The following is an 18,573-nucleotide window of genomic DNA, read 5'->3' on the forward strand; positions in this document are numbered from 1 at the left end:
TCCTCTCTGTAAAAAATTAATAAAATATATCTTTTTAAAAATGTAACTTTGCTATTCATGCAAAAGATGACTAAGATACAGTTATACAGATTTCAGTGCCAGGTCTCCAAAATACAGATGGCAAAGATTAGATAATAAACCATAAATAATGTGAACAACTATATGGGTGACACTCGCCAACATTGTAGATGTGAAACCCAGCAAATGGTTTGACTTCTTTTTTAAAAAAATGAATCATAGCATTAGGGCTCCTTTCTTCCCACAAACAACAACAAAATTCCATACTCTTACCTACATAGTTTTCTCAAATGACATGTTCTTGATGCTAAAACCACACTGAATGGAAAAAGCAAGACTCATTTTTATTCACCGTTATGAGTGGAGCGAGCGTACAGGGTCCTCTAATATGTAACTACAGGACTATGATTCCAGTCAAAGGACTATTTGGGAATCAGTGGGTAGATTTTCCACTCCGAGTCATGAGGACCCGAAAATCTGGAAATGACAGCCACTCTGATTTATGAATCCCTTTCATATTCTGTTTCGTGTTTCATGTTCTCTTTCGGTCATCATGATTTTATTAAATGACTACATGGTCTTTTCCTATCTAAAAAAAAAAAAAAGCTGTTCTTAATGTTTAATCAAATTCCAGCATGCCTCATTCATTGTAAATCATCATTAATGACACTTAACGTATAAAAACCAGGCCGAAGAGAGGATGAAGCGGTACGCAGCCCCAGCCTCACACCATGTCGGCCTCTACGAGAATTCCTGAACAGCGACAACTGTCCCCGAGCATGACATGTCGCCAATCTGATCTCCAGAAGAGACGGAACGTTCCAAGGATGAAAGGTTTTGAGTGGCGAACGCATGGAAATAATTGTAAGTTTCGGTGACTTCAAACAGCGAGACTTTTAACACATTTTTTCCCTCTTTAAACAAATTGTTTCTTTAACATCTTCTGAAATTTCTCATCCCTGCTTAACTCAAAAGAATATAGGAAAAGCCAGTGAGATAATATTGGGTTTTTTAAGTAAGCTCTTTGAAAAAAAAAAGGGGGGGGGGTGTTAAATATCCAGAGAAATTTGTACATGCTTTATTTTAAAAACTGCATCAAATGTTTTGAAGATCTGAAAAACATCAATATACTTGGCTTTTGGATGCAATATTTTGACAAACCAAATAAATGCCAGGATGAAGTGAGGTCATAACCCTAGCGAAAACGTAGAAGGACATCTAATTTTCTATAAAAAAAGTACCAGCCCGGCCAGCGTGGCTCAGTGGCTGAGCATCGACCAGGAGGTCACAGTTCAATTCCTAGTCAAGGGCACATGCCCGGGTTGTGGGCTCCATCCCCAGTAGGGGGCGTGCAGGAGGCAGCCGATCCATGATTCTCTCTCATCACTGATGTTTCTCTCTCCCTCTCCCTTCCTCTCTGAAATCCATTTAAAAAGTGTATAACAATTTTAAAGTCTTTCAAGATAGAAGCTATTTCACCAATAGCTATTGTATTCCTCATCGTGAAAGAACAATGATAATAATGAACATGATTCACAAAGCAGCAGGCTGAGCAAATGCGAGTCTCTCGCCACTGAATGACTCAGGGTCAAACACAGTGTGTTTCTCTGGGCTGTCGATCCCTTTGAAACCAGTGCGTGTTTGTCTCACGCCTCCTTGCCCTCTGCTGACGAGGGAGGACACGCAAGCCCCCCGCAACCCCCCCCCCACCCGGCGTGTACCTTGGATGATGAACCGCTCCATGTTCTCCTTGAAGGGCTGGACGTGCTCCTCGGGGGACACCTGGTACACTTTCCCCGCCTCCACCTCGCAGGCTGCAATCAGAGAGACACGCTGCTTAGGGCGCCTTCGATGGAGCGTCCAAACCACCTCAAGACCTCATAAAGCCAGACTGTCCTGTCAACCACCAGAACGGACATATGTCCTACACGTACGTTGGAAACACCAAATGCTGACAAGTCTGTAAGTAAGGCTTCGTGAGGGGATTGTGAAAAGACATACGTAAGAGTTGGTGACTCCAGCCCAGCCGGTGTGGCTCAGTGGTTGACCTATGAACCAGGAGGTCACGGTTTCATTCCTGGTCAAGGGCACATGCCCGGGTTGCCGGCTTGATCCCCAGTGTGGGCTGTGCAGGAGGCAGCCGATCCATGACTCTCTCTCATCACTGATGTTTCTATCTCTCTCTCTCCCTCTTGCTTCCTCTCTGAAATCAATAAAAATATACATTTTTTAAAAAGAGTCTGTGAGTCCAGTTCGGTCATTTCCACAGAGTGTCACCTGGGCAAGATACATAACTCTGAGCCTCCGTCGCATCAGGGGAAGGTAGGGCCCAGGCCTGCTTCTCAGTGTTGTTATGAGGATCGAATCAGTGAAGAGATGGAAAGTGTCCCAATAGTGTGCCCGGCATGGGCTGTTTCCTATCATCATCACTGTCGTTATTATCCACTAACTCCTAATACAGGCTTATTCCCAAGTTCACATTTCTGAAAGCAGGGGGCTACTTGTCAGAAACATGGCAGCGAGATGGTGAGGAGGGGCTAGCCGTCAGCTTCCTTTAGGATGGATCACTTAGGACAACCCCGTGTAGTCGGAAATTCTGTGCCCTTTCATGTCTACAGATGGATAATCAGATATACTTAATCGTATCCTAAATGGATGAGTTTTCTAAACGTATATACATTCCTATAGAAGAGGGGAAATGGTGCATCAGTGAAAGGAAATAAGGCAGGTTATCAGCCCTTCTAATTGTTTTGGTGAATTCTTTCTGGCAAAATCACATGAAGAAATAGACCCAAAGGCCTTTGAGTAGCTTCTAATTCTACCCAATCTATTCCTCTAAGACAGCGGTCGCCAACCTTTTGGACCTCATGGACCACCAGTGGTCCACGGACCACCGGTTGGCGACCGCTGCTCTAAGACACAGATATGGACTGACTACCTACTGTGTTCAAGGTCCCTCTCTAGGCACTATGATTACTGCCACAAACAGAAGAGAACTGGCCTGAAAAAAATCCCTGCCACAGGGAGCTTGCCTTGTCCTATACTAGAGGCTCGATGCACAGAATTCGTGCAAGGGGCTCAGCCCTCGCAGCCCTGACTTCGTCCAGAAGGTCGTCTGGAAGGTTGTTTGGCTATCCGGTCTAATTAGCATATTACGCTTTTATTATTATAGATGGTTTTTCATTAATTCTTTTTCCCTCACAATGAGAAAAGTACAATACTAGTAGCCTAGTATCTAGTAGATTAGGCCAGCACGGGGGCGGGAGGAGTGGGGGAAGGATGCGAGGGAGAGGAAAAATCCAATTTCTCACCTGGTCTGATTTTCAGACCTTAGAAACCTGAGTCAAGAAAGATTAATATTTTGACTGTTAGTGACGATTGTTCAATTTCACACTTTTTATTAGAAAATGGAAGTAATGCCTGTCCCCTTGTCCTCGATGCTGTGGCTTGCCTGGAGGTCTACGCAGCCGTAAGAACACCCTCCCACCAGCAGCCTGCACAAGGTCATCTAATGGGCCTGGTGCCTTAGAGGGGGAGGTCATTGGTTAGGAAAGCAGAGATGGGCCACAGTCTAACCATGACCAAGTCTTCTCAATTGGACCACGTCTGCAGGTCTGCATTTTTACTCAGCAACGTTTAAACAACACAAGATACAGCCGATAAGAAGGGGTAACATATTTTTAAAATGAGGGGAAATTATAGTTTCAATTACATTTTGGCTCCTATAAACTGTACTCTTAATATAAACGCAAGCAAACGCTCTCTTTCCTATTGCTTCTATCTTTCCCCCCTCTACTTAGATTTCCTCACACACAAGGGGAACCAAGGGGAGTTTTAGATCCAGAAAAAAACTCTCAGGTCATTTACTGGCAACCTCATCTCACTTCCTGTCCTCCTTCCAGAAGCCATAGAAGATGCTTGTCACTGATCTCGGAGTTTTGAGTGACGCCCATTCCTATCTCTCCAGGCATCTTTTTCCTCATTGAGCTGCTGTCATGATTAGAATCCTCAACTCTACCCTGAGCAGAAACCCCTCTGTCTCTCTACACGGTCTCCCTGTGGAATGACATGCCTGGAGTTTGCTTTTCAAATAGTTCTGATAGAATCACCACAGATAGTCCAGATCTGCAGTGAGTCACAGAATTCCAGTCTCGCAGAGGACAGATGAGGCCCCTCCACTCCTATCATTCTTTATTTACTCACTCCTCCACTCTTTCTGCTAGGACTTAAAACGTTCGCTGGCAGGCAACAGGCATTCAACAATTATCTGTGGAATGAATAGAAAAGGGAATTGGATTCTCCTGTCAATACGAACCCCTCATTAATCTGGAAATGGCCTCTCTATTGGAAAGTCCCCAGGCCTTGTACATGCTAGTCATCCCCCTCACATACTCTTATCCCCTATGATCAATGGTTGAACTTTGATTTGTCCATCCATACACAACTATCTCAGCAAGGTTCACCTATCACCAATCCCCCAACCCCTGAACTTTGTATGTCCCTCTTCTATAGAGCATGTGTGAAAGATATAAAAGGAGAGATTCAAATAAAATGGATCTGCATTCAGGTCTGGTTCCACTAGTAGCTACGTGGTCTTGAGCTAGTCCTTAGAGTATCTGAGCCCCAACTTCCTCAACTAGAAATCGGGCTGATGAAGGCTGGGCACTTGAGCACTAAGCACTGAGCTGATGGGTAAGAAGTTTTCAAAAAATGATAGCTACTAATGATGTTATCTTATTGCATTTATTGTTGACATGTACCTATCTCTGATTATAATTTGCATTCCCTGAAGCCACCTCTATGTGCCCAGTGTTTGAAATTCAGAGGAAGCACTAAAACCTTGTGTGAAAATAAGTACTTTCAACTATGCCAACGACCACGACTTTCCTTAATCTGGACATTAAGCCTCCAGCGGTGGGTCACAGGTAACAGCATGTAAATCTTAAACCAAGTGCCCCCAATCCCAACCCAAATGACTAAAGCTCTTCACTATGATATAAAATCTAAACAATTATTTGTGGGTGGCTGTTGCCTTATTCATTATATTCAGAAGGAAAAACCTGTTGGATAACTAGAGAAACAAAATGTCAAGCTCTAGAGTCTGTATAGACTTGTATATGCACACTTCTTATAGACATACTTATATATTCAATGATATACTAGTATATCAATACGTCGCATAAGGAAATTTATAAGATTGGAGACCATTCTTCGCCTAACTACAGTGTATTTTGGTGCATAACATCATCCTGGCTATTATCATCTTCAAAACTGGTGACTGTGAATTTTTTTTAAAAAAAATACCAACCACTGTGCTCTCACCAACTTAAAGGGTCATTTAGTCACATTATTAAAAACATAACATGAGACAGAGTTCCTGGAAAATTGCATTACAGTCAAATCCAAATATTTTTCTTAAAATCTGTTAAAGGCAGTTGGCACAACTGAGTAATTCCAACCATGTAGGCTTTTGTTTAATTTAAAGGCCTTCCTGATCCAAAAAGGTTTTATATTGTGTAAAAGGGCGAACCGTGGAAAGCATGAGTGAGGCTCTCAAAGACAAAGACAAATCCAGCCAGGGGAGAGGACGAACAAAAGCCTCTCCGGTGTTTCCACTGGAAAAGGGGTTCCAATCCCCAGACGGGCAGGTCGGGGGCACAGCCAACATCATCTTATCCCCATCCGATTAAAATAAGGGCGTCACACACCACTCTCGGAAATGAGCCCTGATCAGAGGTTCTGGGGGCGGGGTGTGTGTTTTTAGGAAACTGGAATATTCCCGCTGTAACGGCTACGTCTCCACGCTCCGTCAATCAATCAATGTTGCCCAGTTTCGAGTCGCTGCTTTTCTGTGACCTTCCAGAAGGTTTTACCGGCCTCCATAAACCTGCCTCGTCAAGTGTGACGGAAGCCACGTCACAGACGCAAAGAACCAAGGAGGTTGATTAGATCAGAAATCTTCTTTACAAGACCCAATGGTTTCTCATGTCAGCGTGCGTTGGACATGACTCTGGAGTGGCTTTTAAGAAACAGAAACCATGCCCTGACCGGTTTGGCTCAGCAGATAGAGCGTCGGCCTGCGGACTGAAGGGTCCCAGGTTCGATTCCGGTCGAGGGCATGTGCCTTGGGTGCGGGCACATCCCCAGTGGGGAGTGTGCAGGAGGCAGCTGATTGATGTTCCTAACTCTCTGTCCCTCTCCCTTCCTCTCTGTAAAAAAAATCAATGAAATATATTTTAAAAACAAAACAAAACAAAACAGAAACCACGTAGCTACTGAGAGAAGAGCAAGGCAGTCCGTGAGATGTCTACAGAGCAGTTGGAAGAGCAGGGAGACTGATCTCCCTCCACACTTGGTCTGCAGGAACGACCCCCAGAACCAATCTGCAGCCCTGGCTCTAGGGGAGGTGTTCTCTATGCCACAGTCAGGATCTATGCTGAATGGTGGGTGCCATGGAGTCACCAATGGTTTTATTTTCTCTAAACAAATCTTGTATACCTCGTGCAACAGAACATTACACTCCAGTGTAAAGCACTACACTTTTTTTTCCTATGGATTTTTTATTTCTTGGAAAATCTTTGGGTTACTCTCTGGTTTATTCCAGGGGTGTGAAGCTGGCACAATATCTGCAAATCAATACACATGTTGCATCACATAAACAAATTGAAAGATTTTTAAAAAACAAACAAACATGTGATCATATCAATAGATGCAGGAAAAGCATTCGACAAAATCCAGCACCCTTTTTGGATAAAAACTCTCAGTAAAGTGGGAACAGAGGGATCATACCTCAACATAATAAAGGCCATATACGACAAACCTACAGCCAACATCATCCTCCCTGGGCAAAAACTAAAAGCGGTCCCCTTAAGAACAGGAACAAGACAGGGATGTCCGCTTTCACCATCTTATTCAACATAGTACTGGAAGTCCTAGCCACAGCGATCAGACAAGAAGAAGAAATAAAAGGCATCTTAGCTCAAATGTCAGAGAACTAATCACCTTTAATTCATTGTTTTCTGGGGTTTTTTTTCAAGGCAGTAGGGTACGAAAAGTAAGTGATTAGTGAAAATGAGGGAATACGACTTCACTATTTTTTTCCTAAAATGAATAAATGGCACCAGCTCTTAAAAATTAAGTGATTGACAACTTCGTTTTCTTCTCATTAACTCTCCCTTCTACAGGGCAAAATTACTACCGAGTTTAATGACGATTCAAGAGATTTACAGCATGAAAAGTCTAAGAATCCTGAGAAATGTCCATGGCAACCCAGTACGCGTGTGTATTATTATGGAGGGAGGGGAGGAGAGATGAGAAGAAAGAAAGATAGGTGAAACTTATTAGCTTTGGGGAAAATATCACAAATGCGAACACTTTTTTCAAAGCTGATGTAAAGGAATATAAACATTGCAAGCAGAAAAACATTACAGTAACCTACACAGAGCTGACTCCATGGAAATTCCGGAGTGAGACAATTCTTTAGGAAATACTTCTATATTACCTAGTACACAGAAAAATTTAAATAATTACTTTATACCACCCTCACCGCCCCTAAAAATCAGAAACACATGTTTAGTTCTTTCCATCTCCTTTGTCCCGCTCCCTCCTGGGTCAAAGTCACTATTATCTTTTATGGAAGTTCCTTCCTAAGTCTCCCAAATTCTATGCTTGCCAGAGCAATATTCTCAAGACATAAATCATTATCACTCCAGGTCCCGAAGTATAATCCTTCAGTGGCTGGATAGCGCGTTTAGAATAAAATATAATGTCCTTATAAAGCGTATAAACTTGTATAGTGGGTGTGCGTTCCCTCCTCTCATATGAGGGATATGCCAAGAATGCAGGAGTAATAGACTTTTCTCCTTCCTGAAATGCTTCTGTGGCCCCCTTCATTCTCCTACAGACACCCCCCCCCCTGTGTTCCAAATACGCACATCCCTCTCATCCATTTAGAGTCTTCCTGCCCAGCGTGGCTACGTTGGCTTTTGTGACCTGGTGGGTACGTATCCCTGTGGATTTGTCGCTTTCTACTCCCCTGCACACAGCCTGTATTTGCGTCACGTGGGATCGCCCGCAATGCCAAGGGCGCGCTCATCTCATGCCATGGGATGGAAGATTCACCTGCTAACGTTTCCTTCCATACATGTTTTCACCTGTAAAGTCTTCACACGTCAGGACTCCATCCTAATGGCGATTTCTAACCAATTAGGTAGCAACGGGCTTACTATGTTCTAGTGTAATTATCTGTTTGTATGTTTGGCTTCTGAACTACATGATACAATATGTTCTTTAAGTACAGGAGCCCATGGATCATTCATCTTTTCCCTCCAAGCTTCAAGCAAAATGTCTTGACAATAAAAGGTGCTCAATAAATGCCAATTCTGCCCGGCCGGTGTGGCTCAGTGGTTGAGTGTCCACCTATGAATCGGGAGGTCACGGTTCGATTCCCGGTCAGGGCACATGCCCAGGTTGCAGTCTTTATCCCCAGTAGGGAGCGTGCAGGAGGCAGCCGATCAATGATTCTCTCTCATCATGGATGTTTCTCTCTCTCCCTCTCCCCTCCTCTCTGAAAGCAATAAAAATATCTTTTTAAAAAACATAATAAAAGAAAGACTAGAGCTCAACATGAACTATTCTATTAGCACCCCTTCCACTCTTTCATAAGCCACGCTCACGTGCACTACCATTTAAAAGATTTTGGTTCTTAATTATTTTCTAATTAAAATATATCTTAGAATAGGAATTCTTAAGTTGTAGCACTTTTATGTCAAAGATTCCCTGAGATTTTTAGTAGAGAATTTAATAGAAAACAGACTATGGGACTCACTGTGAGTGGGTGGGGCATATCAAAAGACATATCAAAATTACCAGCAAAGGGGTTTTCTTCAGACCATACGCATGCTCAGTTCTGACCTTCGTTACAAATTCTGCTGCAATGAGCCAAATTTCACATCTGAATATTGTGTATCCCTCAGGTTTAAGCCTGAGAAACCCCTGACCTCATGGGTCAATAGACAATCAAAGCCCAACTAGTCGCAACACTGGTGACTTCGCTCATGTCCTTTCCTGTGCTTGAAATTCTATTCTTCTCTCCCCTGGACGGAACGTCACTGATCTTTCAAAGTCCAACTGAGGTATCATTTTCCAAGTACATTTAATCCTTACCTCCTCTGCGTTTCTGTAGTATCTTATTTACAGAACTAAAAAATACCTGCTAGACCATACAGTGGTTTATGTATGCACATAACCATTGGTGCTCTTATCTGTCTATGAGCTATGAGGGAAGAATCTATGTGTTTTTTTCAGTGATTTAATAAACATTTGTTGAATGATAGTTAAGTATTAGACTCTAATACCTCTGATTCCTTACTGATCTAAATTTCATAAATTTTATTATTATGAGATAATCTTCCCATTAAATTCTTAGGCTGCCCACCTAGAAAGAATTTTGATAATGAGTATCAAGAATCTGAAAAAAAAAGTTCATTGCCTCTAATCTAGTAATTAGAATTATAAGAATCTATGTTAAAGAAAAAAAATAGAAAATATAGTAAAAAGGTTATGAATAAGGACGTTCAACATAATATTTCTGAAGAGTAGGCAAAACTGGAAAGAGATAATTTCTTGCAAGAATCAAATCCCTCATTAAATTATGGCACCGTCATAAGACAGATTTCTATGAAACCATCTTAAATGGTTTTTAAATTATAGTAAGAGCCCAGGGAAATGCTATTAAAATTTTCACTGAGAAAAATGTATAACAGAAGAGTGATATCCAGTCAACTGGAATGATGAATTCATTAACAGGCTAAACTTCCTTCTTTGGAAAACCCAGAGCAATGCAGGAGGACATCAAAAAAGAAAACCAAACAGACACATTATGCTTAAAAAAAAAATGAATAACTCCTTGAACCAGAAATAGTAGAGAAGCCCAAGTTAAGAAGCAGAGCCCAAGCCAGGAGTGGCTGAAGGGCGCGTGGGGGGGGGGGGGGAGGGGGGTAAAGATCTTGGCTGATGTGGAGACCAGCGGTGGGAGAGAATGGAACCAGTGTCCCTACTAGAAACCCAGAGAGAGGACGAGGCTCCGGGAGCCATGGAAGGAGCAGGGAAACAGCTCCAGCCCCTACACAGCTGTGCGCCTGGGGCAGCAAGCGCAGACAGACAGCAATCCAGGCCAGATCGGAGCCAAGTCACTCACTCCTGTGGAGACTGGCTCTGCAGTAAACCCGACGTGCCCACAGGGAAGGATCCCCAAGCTGCCAGGAGAAGGTCTGGTCTGGCCAAAGGCAGGCCAAGACAAAGCAATGGAAAAATCACGGAAGTGCAGGATTTGGGGGGTCGGGAGAAAAACAGAGAACACAAGACGGATGGATAGATAAGTTCCTGTCACAACTCCTCAACTCTGCCGTTGTAGCACAAAAGCGATCACAGACAGAACATAAATGATCGGGCGTGGATGGTCCTGTTCCAACTAAACTTCATTTATAAGAACAGGCCTCATTGAGCCCACAGGCTGTAATTGTCTAACAACTGTTTTAAATCGACATTCTAATACCACAAAGAATATTAAGGAGTAGAAAGACAGCTTATAGGTATTAACAAATAAAGGATGAATGCATCTCAGATGAAACAAAAATTATGAAAATCCAAAAAGGATATTAAAATAGCTTTACAAATATAAAAAAGGTCAAGGGAAATACTATGCAGAATAAGAACAAAAATTAATTTAATGGTAAAAATAGGTATGGTAAAAAAAAAACAAAAAAAAACACCATACTAGAAATCTTGGAAACAAAAAATAATTATCGTGATTTTAAAATAGTTGCACTGGCAATATAAATACTGGATTGGATAGCGTCAAAGAGAGAATTAATGAATTGAAAGGCAATGTTGAGGAATGCATGATGATCATAGCAAAAGGGGTAGGGAGGGGGGTAAAATTTGAAAGAGAAGTCAGGAGACATGGAGGGTTAGACCCCAGATAAAAATATACCAAAATACTAAGGTTATTTATCATTCACTGTAGGATTACAGATAAATATATTTTTCTGTCCTATGTTTTTCAATGTTGGCTAATGTTCCCATGTTGAACTGACATCCATTTTAAAATCATAACAGAACGTGATTTTAAAAGAAGCTACTGATCGCCTTTGAACTGAATTTATAACGTCACGCTTCCTTTCCTCAAACAAAAAAATATCAGAAATTTGCCATTGTAAATATAATTGGCGTACACACATATAAATCAATACGAACAAGTTTAAAGACTTGTTTTTCCGATATAGCTCAGACCTCTACACCGGCATTACTTCAATGTGAGGATAGAGTCCATTCATTTTAAACATTTTCAAGTCCGGGGACTGAAGGGGAGGGGAGGGAAGGAGGGAACAGGAAAGAATTTCTCCCCCACTTCGGGGAACTTCAGTTCTCGGTGCTCTGTAAGTGCTGAGTTGACTGGAGTCCTGTGGCAAGTGCTACGCTTTCTACCCAAGACAGGCCCTGGAACAGAAATCGCCACTTGGCTCAGCCACGTCCAGGAAAGCTGCTGACAACCAGAAGAGATCAAAGCAGGTCAGGTTGCTTAAGCAACCACAGGTCCCCGAGCTCAGAAGGCCATGGGAGCACCCCAGGGCGGTGGGAATCTGGGGAGCAAGTACAGAAAGCAGACAGAGGGGATGTTCTGCTCTTCTAAATGCTAACAGGAGAGTCAGCTGTCTTGTTCAAATGTCTCAGCCCTCAGCATTCTCTCTCAGTCTTTCCGTGAAAATAAAAGTCAACTCTCTAAGAAACCTGAGAGGAAGTGATGTAGCCAGAAAGTGAGTGTCTTAATGACTTTTCTTACCTCTTTATCCTCACACTGTTTATCCTATTTCTTACCTCTTTACCTCACACTATTTATTCTATCCTATTTCTTACCTCTTTCCTTCACACCATTTATTCTATTTTTTCCTTATTATGAACAGACGGTATTTATTGGATATTTATTAGATGGACACGATCAGGATACATTCTTTACAAATATTACTGCATTTTTAAACTCCTTCTTAAAACAACTCGCTTCAGGCAAAAGGTGGACAGGATCTTTGAATCTTCTTTAAATGAATCACCTAATTTAACCACTTAGAAGGAATAAGTTTTAATAGGCTCCATTTATCAAAAAAGGCATTATTTTAAACTAATTATATCCAAATAACATAACCCAATAATCTCCCATCTGACTCCCATTTAGTCAGATGAATGCACAAATCACATCTATTTATACCCATCTCGTTCCAAAGAGGGACAATGAGGGGTTCTTATTTTATGCCTCGTTGATATGAAATGGTGCACGCATGCTGAGTCCTTCCCGGAAATTAAATTTCATTCAGGTTGAGCTCAGAAGATTCCCTTCGTTGTTGTAAAACGTCTTTCTCTTTTTTTTCTATACAAAACCTCAAATTTTGGAAAAGCAAAAAAAGACAAACAAACAAACAAACAAAATACATATATATATATATATATATATATATATATATATATATATATATATGATTCAATTATGAATTCTGTCAGTGTTTAAAGGAGACCTCAGTGTTTGACAGCCTTGTAAATGGCTCAAGCCGTTCTCACTGTACAAGCACAGAAGACATGATTGCATTATTTCATGAAATGTAGCTTCATTTCCCCACCTTCCCTGCAAGCTCCTCAGCGGAAATGCCCTGCTTCTGTCACTAACACAGAGCCAGGCCTGCGCTGCTCTCTCCCTCCCTCCGTTCTCTCCTTCTCTTTCTTTTCTTCCTTCCTTCCTTCCTTCCTTCCTTCCTTCCTTCCTTCCTTCCTTCCTTCCTACAGAGAAGAGGAAGAGGGAGAGAGAGAAAAACATCAATGATGAGAGAGAATCATGGATCGGCTGCCTCCTGCACGCCCCGCACTGGGGATTGAGCCCACAACCCGGGCATGTGCCCTGACCGGGAATCAAACCCCGACCTCCTGGTTCCTAGGTCGACACTCAATCCACTGAGCCACTCTGTTTGGGCGAGGCCTGTGTTTCTTAAAATGTATTCATTCCACCGACCAGAGGACCTACCAGCTATTCTGTGAAAAAATAAAAATAAAAAAAGGTGCTCTGTGGGCAAATAAGCCCGAGAACTGCTGCTAACCCTTCTTCCAGCGAACACGGTGAATCCTCAGATTTATTTGGTCGTGAAAGCCCTCCCTTTCTAGGGCCCCCCATGTTCACACACTAGGCCCGAACTTGAGAAAACACTATCATGGTCAAATGCTCTAGGTTCTCAAGGAGGAAATACACCTTTCTGAGAAGTTGGCCTTATCCTATATAATAAAGAGCTAATATGCTAATTAGACTGGATGTGGGACGACCTTCCAGACTGACCAGTGGGATGGGGTGGGGGGGTCAGGGGCGGGGCTGCAAGGGCCAAGCCCCTTGCACGAATTTTGTGCACCGGGCCTCTAGTTACAGATAAGGAGTAAACCCTTTGAGTGAAAATCATTACCTTCTTAACCCTCTGAGGTGCTCAAAACTTGCTAAGATGCTCCTTCAATGTTTCAACTGGAGCCACCCCATCGCTGGAGAAGACAGATGGGCAAGAGGAAGTAGGATAATGGCAGTGGTTACTGGTCCTCTTCAAACCCATATCTGGTGTCTGTGAGTTCTCCCTGTCTAGCTCTAACTCTTGTGAGAACTTGCAATTTTCATGGCTACCTGTATATTTAATAACTACAGGAAGAAAGCATGCAGATATGAAAAATAAGTGAGGTATCATTCCCATCATAAGCAAACGTACGTTCCCTAGAAGTACGATGGCCATTCCTCTCGTTTCTCCACTCCCCTGTAAACTATGAAGTCCTACTTTGCAAGACTGATTGTTAATGTAAGTATAAAGTATTTTTCTGATCCCCCAGAAATGCCCCTGGCACTGAGAGAGGGAGATATTAATAAGCAAACCTGTAAACCGATATACCTGGCATAATTTTGAAGGAAGATAAATACTATATATGGTTTGTCTCTTATTGTTTTTAAAAGTCATACTTAAATACATAATAACATAGGGTTATACAAACATAACATAATTTTATTTATTTATTTTAAACAAACTTGTCATTCTTGGGTTCAGTAAATGAACACCCATATTTGAGGGTACCCAATGCACCCACAAATGCCCAATCTGCGTCAGGCTCATAATAAGGGGTGCTGAGTGTTTAGAAACTGCAAGCCAATTATGCAATGTTATTGTGTGGATTTTAATCCACATAAAAGCATCGGCGACCAGAATATATATGACCCCATACATTTCATTTTAAATCAGTTTGGATAAGCATTACCAAACTGGGTAGAATCTCTTTAAAAAATCACATCATCGGAGTGGTTTTTGGACAGGGGTAACCACGCCTCTTTTTTCCCTGTAGTTACACATCCAATGAAAATTCACTGCCCTAGCCAGTTTGGATCAGTGGATAGAACGTCGGCCTGCAGACTCAAGGGTCCCAGTTCAATTCCGGCCAAGGGCATGTACCTTGGTTGCGGGCACATACCCAGTGGGGAGTGTGCAGGAGGCAGCTGATCGATGTTTCTCTCTCATTGATGTTTCTAACTCTCTGTCCCTCTCCCTTCCTCTCTGTGAAAAATCAATAAAATATATATTTTTTAAAAAAAGAAAAGAAAATTCACGTACATTTACTCACTCCCTATCTGTGCCCGATAGAGTGAGATAGAGGCTTAGCTAACGGAGGTGTCTGCAGCTCCATAACAATAAGAAACCTCATGACCAGGGAATAAAAGAGATTTTAACCACAACGTAATTTTTAAAAGGGTACACTGTTTACTTTTGTGTAAATATTACTCTTAAGGTAGAAATCTGATGAATTTCAGACTTCAAAATGATATAAGGCTTCGCAAACTAACAAGACATACACACGTGTGCTGTTTGACCACATATGTGAAAGAAGATGTTTTGTCCCCAAGAAAGTTCACAAGCTACAAAGTCTTGGGCAAGTGAGTGGTTGGGAGGGCCTGGTCATCTTTCAACAGTGACAAGATAAAACACACAAATGTTCTTGGCTGTAAACACAAGACAAATTTGCTCCTGATGGAAGAGATGACTATTCAAATAACCAGCTTTTTAAACAACAACACAATAAGATGATTGGTAAAAAAAAAAAAATTTTTCCTTTAGCCATACTAAACAATTTTCAGCTCTACGAGGCTCCAAAAGACTTTTTGTTCAAGAACATCAAAACGTCTAGCTTCTCTTATTAAAAAAAAAAAAAAAAAGCATGACTCACAAACATGAGTTTCTTTAAGACGCTCCGTTACCTTTGAGGTCCTTCTTAAGTTTTCTGAGATCTTTTTGAAAGTCCTCAAACTTCATCTGGGCAGCCTGAAACAGGTCCTGGGGCTCGGGTAGCGGAAAAACACACTGCTCTTTCCCGGCGTCCTAATTCATTAGCAAGAAACACATCATTTTTAACCAATCAGCACGGAGATCGATAACAATCATACGACAGCAGGGGTGGCAAAACCACAAAAACAAATAATGCCAAGTCCTTTACAAGAAAGACTAACCCCTCCCCTCAAAAAAAAACACCTATATGCAAAAAACTGTCTTACCTCATCAAAATTTCGAAGATAATAGGAAACGATATATGACAAAAGGCTTCTGCTGTTGTCCTAGGCAGAAAGACCAAAGTAAGTAATAGATAGATAGATAGATAGATAGATAGATAGATAGATAGATAGATATAAATGGTTAAATATAGTGTTAAATAAAAGAAATCCCAGCATATGTAGGGGAGAACGTTTAGAATGAAGTATGAAATTCTCCATTTCAAGTTATTTGAGTGACTAGAACTAAGGAGTTGAACGCATTGAAGATCTTCTTTTCCCCAGCGCTCACATCTAAGCTCCAAACGCCAAGCACAGCTGTTTAAGGGTGGGGTCTCAACTATAAATACTTTCCTATTCTTACTTTCCTCCGTCAGAAAATTAGTTCATTAATTTTTATGGATTTTATTAAGGGGGATAACTACTATCTTCACTGAGATGATGAATATTGCTAGCATTTCTACACATTTGGACCAGGAGTAAGTTTGATGGTCTAGCTAATACTATATAGATTAGGAACATAAAAAAATTAAGCATTATTTCAAGTAATCGGGAGCTTTAAAAATGCAAACACATATTACAAATTTTTACGGCAGCCAATGAGATTGAGGAACTCATATCCACTCAGCTGTAAATGATGCACTGTATACAGATCTACAGTAAAAAATGTAAAAGTGTTTCATATCCAATAGTCTTCAAAAAACAGCCTTTCACCTCCTTTCTGGAACATGGGGAGGAACTAATTTTTAAATTTTTTTTTTTGCATTTTCTATACAAACTACTTTCCCTCATCTTCGTTTTGCTTAAAATGGAAGGAAAGAAGAAGGTAATAGATATACGCTCTAATTTATGGAAATTAATTAATCCTCAGAGTCCACAAAGATAAATATTAGCAGACACGGTAGAGTGAAAAAATAATTACTTTAAAATATTGTCTGCTTATTCATAAGGCACAGCACTCAAAACTACAGGAAACATTGTCATTCACTAAACCACAAATATGTGACGGCCATTACTTTTCTTTACTTCGGAACCATAAAGAAACGTTTAACCTTGGAACTTAAAGAAACATTTATACAACTGGCTTGTAGTCTAACTACTAACCAGCTCAATGGGCATGGCTTGGTCAACCTATGAAGCTGGAGGTCACGGGGGTCAGGGCACATGCCCAGGTTGTGGGCTCGATCCTAGTGTGGGGTGTGCAGGAGGCAGCCAATCAATGATTCTCTCTCATCATGGATGTTTCTCTCTCTCTCCCTCTCCCTTCCTCTCTGAAATCAATAAAAATATATTGTAACACACACACACACACACACACACACACACTCCGATCCTCAATTTGCCTACATTCATTCACACAAAATACTTACACTGCTTTTGACGTCTTTCAGCTTCGGAAGAATGTCTAACCCAAACCCATCGGCCTGTCCCCGAGTCTTGTTCCCGCCATTCATGTAGTTGCCGAAGGCCAGGACCAAACCCAGCACCTGCATAACCCCGGGGCCATTTTTCAAAGTCTGTAAGCAGAATGAAGAGCCATTTCTCTCTGATACTAAGTTTTGCTTGAATTTTCTTAAGTCAGTGGCAGATATTCATCTGACACTGGTCATGTGGGGTGACATCCAAACTTTATTATTGGCCGTTACCATATTTGAAGAGGAGTGTCTCCAAGAGGAAGAAACCTAGGCCATTTCTGTGAAACAAATACGGCAACACGGTGACAGCTACTACAAAATAATGTCCTTGCTGCCAGCCAAATGGTACCCACCTCAGCGGCCACACAAACGTATGGCGTAGTGGCGGGAAACTGAAACATAGTTCCAAGGATTAATGTCCAAATTTAGGTTTATGCCTGAAAAATCCATGCTCACATCTTCCAAAACTCATCATTTAACCTGATTTTGCATGTCCCATCCTCTGAAAATGTGCCTTTAATAACTTATTACTACTTTTCAACCACAACAATTGGTACTTTCGGTTTGTGACAAACTGTTTCAAATGTTCATATTGCTAATTTCTGCCAAAAAGTATTCTTTGTTTTCAGAAGACGATTGACCTTCTGTTGAGTCGTACAGCTGATCCTAAATCCTTTGGTTGGAATCAATACGTGTTATTGAGGGACCCTTCCAAATACGACAGAAAGTACATAAAATGCCTTCAAATAACATTTAATAGGGAGCTCGATGTATTTGAGGGCCATGAAAAGTAGTGATTCTGGCCCTAGCCGGTTTGGCTCAGTGGATAGAGCATCGGCCTGTGGACTGAAGGGGTCCCAGATTCAATTCCAGTCAGAGGCACATGCCTGAGTTGTGGGCTTGATCCCCAGTAGGGGGCGGTGCAGGAGGCAGCCGATCCATGAGTCTCTCTCATGATTGATGTTTCTGTCTCTCTTTCCCTCTCCCTCCCTCTCTGAAATCAATAAAAACATTAGAAGGAAGGAAGGAAGGAAGGAAGGAAGGAAGGAAGGAAGGAAGGAAGGAAGGAAGGAAGGAAGGAAGGAAGGAAGGAAGGAAGGAAAGAAAAGATCAGCACTGGCCACATTCAAGCATTGTGGTCCTATGTGCACTTTAGCTTTTGTTCTCAAAGCTCAGACATAACATGTTCTCTTCCGTGGGCCGGCTAGCCTTCAACTTTGTTCTTAGTTCAGAAATCAAACTCTTCTGAAATGTGAACGTGCCTGAACACAACTAATCATCAGAATCCCAGCGCCCGCTCTCCACACACCACAACGCACCTCACACAACTTCTGCAGCAATTCAAGTTTGCGACGGATCGAGCAAATGCTTTCCGAAAACGTGGACTGGAACAGGATGCAAAAGACCCGCTCGGAAAAGTTGGGGATTAGTGACAGCTCATACAGGAACCTAAGGGAAGAAAGCCACGTACAGAGGAAAAGATGTAACTCAGAGAAACAGAGATGTCCAAGCTCGTATCACACATAACAACGATGAACA

At 41.7% G+C, this 18,573-nt stretch overlaps 1 protein-coding gene across 1 annotated transcript in view; it reads right to left on the minus strand.

Annotated features, from left to right (window-relative positions):
- The window catches only part of FMN2 (formin 2), a 126,799-nt gene that overhangs the window by 39,270 nt on the left and 68,956 nt on the right, over positions 1 to 18,573 (minus strand). Inside the window, exons 10-14 of the mRNA XM_059677745.1 lie at positions 18,354 to 18,483; positions 16,990 to 17,136; positions 15,626 to 15,685; positions 15,332 to 15,452; positions 1,740 to 1,832 (exon numbers count right to left, since the gene is read on the minus strand). Coding sequence (XP_059533728.1) covers positions 1,740 to 1,832; positions 15,332 to 15,452; positions 15,626 to 15,685; positions 16,990 to 17,136; positions 18,354 to 18,483 — 551 coding nt within the window. The remainder of the gene's footprint in view (positions 1 to 1,739; positions 1,833 to 15,331; positions 15,453 to 15,625; positions 15,686 to 16,989; positions 17,137 to 18,353; positions 18,484 to 18,573) is intronic.

This window comes from Myotis daubentonii, chromosome 20, assembly GCF_963259705.1.
Source record: "Myotis daubentonii chromosome 20, mMyoDau2.1, whole genome shotgun sequence".
Taxonomy (NCBI): domain Eukaryota; kingdom Metazoa; phylum Chordata; class Mammalia; order Chiroptera; family Vespertilionidae; genus Myotis; species Myotis daubentonii.